The sequence below is a fragment of the Phacochoerus africanus genome, chromosome 4 (genome assembly GCF_016906955.1).
Source record: "Phacochoerus africanus isolate WHEZ1 chromosome 4, ROS_Pafr_v1, whole genome shotgun sequence".
Lineage (NCBI taxonomy): Eukaryota > Metazoa > Chordata > Mammalia > Artiodactyla > Suidae > Phacochoerus > Phacochoerus africanus.
In genome coordinates this window covers 58,653,925-58,661,978 of record NC_062547.1, presented here as the reverse complement: position 1 = coordinate 58,661,978, position 8,054 = coordinate 58,653,925, and the positions used below count along the sequence as shown (strand labels likewise).

Genomic DNA, 8,054 nt, shown 5'->3' with positions numbered 1-8,054 from the left:
CCAAGGTTCTCTGGCTGCAAAGCCCTAAAGATCCTATAGTTGATGTTGACTAAGACTCAGAGGGTACTGGGATTGGTGCCTCATTGGTCGGTGAAGCTATTCATGGAATTAATGGCAGCCCACTAGTGAGCATATTTGGGTTCCAGAGTCTCTGTGTACAGCATCCTAGGGGTTATTGGGCTAGCATTGACATTCTTGTGTGTGGTGCAAGGTCCTGCACTATAAGTGGGGCTGTGTCCCTGCCTGGTTAGTTGCTGGCCTTAGGTGTCCTAGTACTGGTGCAAATGGGCTAGAGCATGTGAATGGGTTCCAGTGCAGAGAAGCTAGAGGGAGGATTCCAAAATGGGACTTTTCAGCACAAGTGTCCATGTGTTAAAATTAGATTCTGAAAATGGCTGCCACCAGTGTCTATGTCCACAAGGTGAGCTCCAGTAGCTTCCTGCTTCTCCAGAAGACTCTCCAAGATTGGCTGGTTGTTATGACCCAGGATCCTTTCAAATTACTTCGTCTGCCCTGGGTCCTGGAGTGTGTGATGTGTGCATCCTTTAAGAGTAGAGTCTTTGTTTCTGGCAACCCTCTGTGTTTCCTGAACATAGCCCTTGCTGGCCTTCAAAGTCAGGTGTTCTGTGTGCTTATCTTCCTAGTGCAGGACCCCCAAGTGGGGAGCACAAGGTGAGGCTTGGAAAGTACTGAAATAAGAGTTTTAACTAAGGAACAACCCCCCCCCCAAAAAAAAGGCAGCTGCAAGCCTTTTCTGCTATGCTTGCCTCATACCACCCTTCTTGTAATAATGTAGCAACTATGTACCCTTTGCCCAAAATAGCAGCCCTGCTCATCCTGTTCACAGCATTGCTTATCAGCTTTGTTTGTGTAACCTTTCTTGCTCAGTTTCTTAGGGAGGAACACTGTCTGCTCAGGGAAGGGGGGGAGGTCTGGGGTGCTTACATGGGAAAATCAACACCTTATAATGTATAAAAGTTGCTGAGAACAAAGACCTGGTGCTCAGACTCTGGAGATGACTCCTCTGAGCCTGCACCAGTGCTGAATAAACCTTGTTTTCCATATCTCTGTGTGCCATTTGTCTCCTTTTGCTGCCACGGTTTTTGCGGTTTCTGCAGCAGTACCTCTGTAATTGTTGTGGCTCAGATTCTGGTCTTTCTCATCAATAGTTAGTTGCTCTGTAAATAGTTGTAATTTTGGTGTGCTCATAGGAGGAGGTGAGCTCACAGACTTCCTGCTCTTCCATCTTGTCCTGAACTCCCCCACTCAGTTGTTTATAACTATTTATTATTTTATTTGCCTTGAGTTCAGATATTGTTACTATCATCAAGGGAGGATTTAAAATGTACAACTTTTATTTCTTTTCTATTCTTGCATTTTTGGACCACCCAAGAGGCATATGGAAGTTCCCAGGCTAGGGTTCAAATCAGAGCTACAGTTGCCAGCCTGTGCCACAGCAACACCAGATCCTTAACCCACTGATTAAGGCCAGGGATTGAACCCTTAACCTCATGGTTCCTAGTCAGATTCATTTTTGCTGCAGCACAAGAACTCTTTTATTTCTTGGTTTAGATTTGATTTTTTTTTCTTTTTTTCTTTTTTTTTTTTTTTGTCTTTTTGCTATTTCTTTGGCCACTCCCGCGGCATATGGAGGTTCCCAGGCTAGGGGTCCAATCGGAGCTGTAGCCACCAGCCTACGCCAGAGCCACAGCAACGCAGGATCCGAGCCGTGTCTGCAACCTACACCACAGCTCATGGCAACGCCGGATCATTACTCCACTGAGCAAGGGCAGGGATCTAACCCGCACCCTCATGGTTCCTAGTCGGATTCGTTAACCACTGCACCACGACGGGAACTCCTGGTTTAGATTTTGTCCATGTAAAATCAGGCTATGTCTGTTCTGTTATGTAATATTTTTAGGAAAAAATCTTGACCAAATATCAAAGAAAATCTCTTTTCATTGACATATTCCGAACAAATTAGTTGGAGCTATTATAAAGCTATGAGTAAGTGGTTCAGAACTCCAGGTGCAAATTATCAGTTAGATTGAATTAAAAAGCCTCTTTCATTTCTATTGAAGAAAATTTAGTAAGCAGGTGTATCTATACTTGATTTCAGCCCAGTTACACTAAAACCCTGATCCTGGAGTTACTTTTAAAGTCTCAGCACTTGGGGATGGCGAGGAGAAAAAGGAACCCTCCTACAATCAGTATGGAAATATAAACTGATACAGCCACAATGGAAAACAGTATGGGGTTTCTATATGCTTTTAAATGTATTTTAACCAAAATAGAGTTACCATATGATGCATTCCTGGGCATATATCTGGGAAAAAAAAAAAAAACTCTAATTCAAAAATATACATGCACCCCTATTTTCATGATAGCACTACTTACATTATTTACATTAGCTAAGACATGCAAGCAACCTAAGTGTCCACTGACAGCTGAATGGATAAAGAATATGTGATATATATATACATATATATATGTATGTATTGGAATATTAATCAGCCATAAAAAAATGAAATGATGCTATTTGCAGCAACATGGATGGACCTAAAGATTATCAAGTGAAGTTGGAGAAAGACAAATATCATATGACATCACTTACATGTGGAATCTGAAAGAATGATGCAAATGAACTTATTTACAAAATAGAAATAGATTCACAGACATAGAAAACAAACTTATGGTTACCAAAGGGGATTTGGGTGGAGGGAGAAATTAAGAGTTTGGGATTAAAATACACACTACTATGTATAAAACAGATAACCTACTGCTGTGGCACAGGTTTGATCCCTGGCCCAAGAACTTCTGCATGCCATAGACACAGCCCAAAAAATAAAATAGAAAATAGGTAACAAACAAGGAATTGCTCAGAGTTCCCATTGTGGCTCAGCAGGTTAAGAACCAACTAGTATCCATGAGGATGGGGATTTGATCCCTGACCTTGCTCAGTGGGTTAAAGGATCCAGTGTTTCCATGAGTTGTGGTGTAGGTCACAGACACAGCTGGGATTCAATGTAGCTGTAGCTGTGGTTCAGGCCATCAGCTGCTGCTCCAATTCAACCCATAGCCTGGGAACTTCCATATGCAAAAGTTGTGGCCTAAAAAAAAACAAAAAAACAAGGAATTACTTAATTATAATAACCTATAATAAAAAGAATCTAAAAAACTTTATTTATGTGTATATACATCTGAATCACTTTGCTGTACATCTGAAACAAGTATAAATTAGCTATATTTTTGAGAAGAAATTATGCCACTCAGGTCACTGCTAGGGTGCAGGTTTGATCCTTGGCCCATAAAATTCCACAAGTTATGGGTGTAGCCAAAAATAAAAAAATAAAGATAAAATTAATTTTAGAAAGAAGTCTCAGTACTACTGAAGCCCTCACGCTTCTTGAGAGGTTTAGGCACCATGTCATTGCTGATCCCCTTCACCTTGTGACTCTCCTGTCACCCCCAATATAATTACCAACAATGGTATACAACCACAACTTTTCCTTCTCAGGTGGAACACTAACGAGCACTTTCTTTCCACCTATATTTAAAGTACAACAGAGTGGCTATTATAACAAAATTCTCAGGGCATAAAGAAAGATATACATACTAAAGATCACCTTGAGCTTCATTCCCTTCCTTTTTATAACACATTAAAATTATCTCCTGGGAATGAAATAGCCCAAGCCCTTGGTTTACCAAGGTCAGTGAGACTGTGGGAGAAGATGCCCAAGAGGATAAAGTCATGTGGTCTCAGATAAAAGGCTTAATATCACATATTAAAGCCAATAAAGTCTATTGAAGGGGACTGTCTGAAGGTCTATGGTATAATATTACTCATATAATATTACTCAGTTTCCACTCTTCTTGGCACAAATACATACCAATATAGATATATGGTCAAATTCTGTGAACTAAGAGGAATATCCTATTGCTGTGCTAGAGATATAAAGGATTACCCTCTTCTATGTCCCAAAGTTTATGTTGTTAAGACCTCATGAATTACAAACATAACAGCTCGTGAAGATGTGGAATACAGAAGTCAATAAATAAATGTCAGTTAATCCAATGTTTTTGGTCTGTATTCTCAGGTGACCAGGAACACCAGCTGAGGCATGGAGATATGGTTGAACCAATCATCCACAGATGACTTTGTCCTCCTGGGCATCTTTTCCCACGGTCCCACTGACCTTGTTCTTTTCTCAGCAGTCATGATAGTCTTCACAGTGGCCCTCTGTGGGAATATCCTCATCTTCCTCATCTACGTAGATCCTCGACTCCACATACCCATGTACTTCTTCCTCAGTCAGCTCTCCCTCATGGACCTCATGTTGATCTGTGACATTGTGCCAAAGATGGCAGTCAACTTCCTCTCTGGAAAGAAGTCTATCTCTTTTGTGGGTTGTGGTATACAAACTGGCTTTTTCATCTCTCTCGTGGGATCTGAAGGGCTCTTGCTGGGACTCATGGCTTATGACCACTATGTGGCCATTACCCACCCACTTCACTATCCCATCCTCATGAGTCAGCGGATCTGTCTCCAGATTGTTGGGAGCTCCTGGGCCTTTGGGATCATAGATGGTTTCACGCAGATGGTGGTAGTAATGACCTTTCCTTACTGTGGGTTGAGGGAGGTGGACCACTTCTTTTATGAGATGTTATCCTTGTTGAAGCTGGCCTGTGTAGACACATCTATTCTTGAGAACCTAGTACTTGTTTGCTGTGTCATCATGTTGTTTCTTCCCTTCTCCATCATCATGGACTTCTGTGCCCACATCCTGAAGGCTGTGCTCCACATGCGCTCTGCTCAGGCTGGTAAAAAGGCTCTGGCCACCTGCTCCTCCCACCTTACAGCTGTGTCCCTCTTCTATGGGGCAGCCATGTTCATCTACCTGAGACCTAGGCACTACCAAGCCCCAAGCCATGACAAGGTGGTCTCTATCTTCTACATGGTCCTTACTCCTATGCTCAACCCCCTCATTCATAGCCCTGAGGAAGGGGCTGGACTATTGTAAGATTATTGACTAGCACTGAACTTCAGGCCATCTTGTGCCTGATGTTGCCACCTCCTGGCTCTGTGATGTTAGGTAAATAAACTCTGTGAGACTCAATTTTCTCATTAATAATGAGGTCATGGGAGTTCCCACTGTGACACAGTGGGTTAAGCATCCAGCCTTTTCTCTGAGATAGCACAGGTTTGATCCCCAACCAGGCACAGTGGGTTAAGGATCTGGTGTTGCCATAGCTGTGGCAGCTCAGATTTAATCCCTGGCTTGAACTTCCACATGCCAGGGACAAGGCCGAAAAAGAAAAAGAAGTAATAAGGATCATGATACCTGGGAGTTTAGAGAGGTCTTTTAAAATCCCAAAGCAGTGTTTTCTTTTACTTTCTTTCTTTTTCTTTTTCTTTTTTTTTTTTTTTTGTCTTTTTAGAGCCACACCTGTGGTATATGGAGGTTCCCAGGCTAGGGGTCCAATCAGAGCTACAGCTGTGGGCCTACACCACAACCACAGTAATGTAGGATCTGAGCCGCATCTGCGACATACACCACAGCTCACAGCAATGCTAGATCCTTAACCCACTGAGTGTGTCCAGGGACGGAACCTGCAACCCTATGGTTACTATTCAGGTTCATTTCTGCTGCACCACAACTGGAACTCCATCTAAGCAGTATTTTCTATCTCTGATGAAAAACTAAACAAACAAACAAAAACAGCTTTCCCCCCTCCACTCCTTTTGGATTGATTCTTCTGCTAAAAATGAAATGTAGGACTTTGTAAAATAAAGTACTATGTAGAAGTAAGGCATTGGGGTTGCTATCACTTAAACTGGAATTATTCCTACTACCAGAGGATGTCCTGAGCTTAACTTCCTCTTACTGCTAATCTCTACCATTGATTCAGAGGCTACTATATGCCAAGCACAGAGCTTCGTTCCTTATGTTTTCCTTTTTTTTTTTTCTTTCGGTTGCACCCACAACATATGGAAGTTCCCCATCCAGGGTTTTATTCCAAGCCACAGCTGTGACCCAGCCATTGCAGAGACAGCATCGGATCCTTAACCCCCTGCACCAGTGAAATCTCCTATTCCCTATGTTTTTATATAGGTATCATTTACTTTTTATTCATATGCCTCACATAAATATAGCCTCACACTAATGTCTTAGATGAAACACTAACAGGACAAGAGAAAAAAAATCTACTAAAATTCTCTCAGCAAATGCTCTAAGTACTAGGATCATGATAAATACTTCCTCAAAGATTAAAAATGTAGTCTTCTAGATTCATGATGAAAGGGCTTGCTTATTGGCATATTCACAGTATTAGGCAAATAGAAAATATACATGAAAGTGCTGATTATATATATATAATCTTCCAGCAAAATTAGCCATATTTTGGAGTCCCCGTTGTGGCTCAGTAGAAACAAATCTGATTTGTGTCCATAAGGATGCAGGTTCAATTCCTGGCCTCACTCAGTGGGTTAAGGATCCCGAGTTTCCATGAGCTGTGGTGTAGGTTGCAGATGCAACCAGCATCCTGGGTTGCTGTGGCTGTGGCATAGGCCAGTGGCTACAGCTCTGCTTAGACCCCTAACCTAGGAATTTCCATATGCCCCAGGTACAGCCCTAAAAAGACAAAAAACAATTAGCCATATTTTATCATTTCAGTTTCTAAAACATAAAAATTGATTATATTATTTCTTCTTTCAGATATTAGGATTGAAACATAAATGTAAGAATTTGGTCTGTTATTTGATGACTTGTTTTCAAAACACTTTTATTTGAACTATTGGTATTATTTGCATCCATCTGGCCAAGCTCCGGACCAGCTCTTGGACACATTCGCAATAAAACCATATTTTCCTGAGAAAAAATACCCTTGGTTGCAGGCAGAGAGATGAGAGAGGACAGAACTGGGTTCCGGGAGTTGGAATAAGCCACAGGAAAGCATTTTCTGTTTTCAGTTTTCAGGCTTGGAGAGGATGGAGGGCAGTGGCACTAACAGTAATGGTTCTCAGGGTCTACCGGGGGAGATGACTTGTTTATCTACTCAGTGTAATGTCAGTAAAAACTTGTTGTGGTGGTCATCATTATGTCCCTTTTGCATATGAGTAAACTGGGGCTCAGACAAGTTAAGTCACGTAACCTCACTCCCCAGTTTTATCCTCCATGTGCTCCTGGAGAATGTTTGTTGGAGCATCGGAGATGAGCAGAGAAATTTGCAGGAGGCTCCCTTCCCTTGGAGTTTAATTGCTAAACAGGGGACAAAGGTGTGGCAGAGATGGGGTCTCTGGGGACTTGTAAAAGCAGAAGCAAATTTCCCTAGCCACAGCAGAGGGGTGAACCATGGGTGGCAATAAATGGCAGAGATAAAACCTTTCAGCCAAGAGCTATACCTGGCCCAGCCAAAGTCCTCTTCCAAGGTGAGACCTCTCCACTAACTCCCAGTGAGAAGCTCCTCCCATCCTAGTCCAGCCCTCTCTCACACTGCTCCCCTTGTGGATGAGGATGAATGTTCTCTCTGTGCTATAACTTTTGTTTCTGGAAGGCTTTTTCTTAATCCCTAAAGATTCTGCCATGGTTTTAGCACGAAGCTCTCTCTTCCATGTTTTTCTGGATTCCTTCTTTCAGGCCTATTTTCTTCCCATTTTAGTCCATCTTAATTCATTTCTTCAAAACCTTTCCAGAGGTCAGTGGAAGGCATCGGGTATTTCCTGCCTGTGGATGTGGAGTCCCACAAGCAACTCAGTCAACTCCTATTTTCAGAGGATATGAGGAGATGCTAGACTGGGAAATCCTATTCTAGATTTAGACTCTAGAGGAGTTCTGAACACACAAGTGTTTCTTTCTCCCAAATTTCTCTTTTCTACCTTTCTTAGACCCTTCCTGCTTCTCTTTCATGCCCATTTCCTTCAAGGAGATGGACATTTGCAGGTTTCCCTGCACTGAGAGAAACCAGATTGCAAACCCAACTGATTGACTAGAGCAGCCCTCCCTGGGTGGTGGTGACAGTTCACAAAGGACACAGGGCTCCAGATTGGAACACTA

At 42.3% G+C, this 8,054-nt stretch overlaps 1 protein-coding gene across 1 annotated transcript; it reads left to right on the top strand.

Annotated features, from left to right (window-relative positions):
• Window positions 1-4,121: 4,121 nt before the first annotated feature.
• LOC125125428 (olfactory receptor 2V2-like) lies at window positions 4,122-5,021 on the top strand. The gene has a single exon (XM_047776422.1). The coding sequence runs from the start codon at window positions 4,122-4,124 to the stop codon at window positions 5,019-5,021; it is 900 nt and encodes a 299-aa protein (XP_047632378.1).
• Window positions 5,022-8,054: the final 3,033 nt, after the last annotated feature.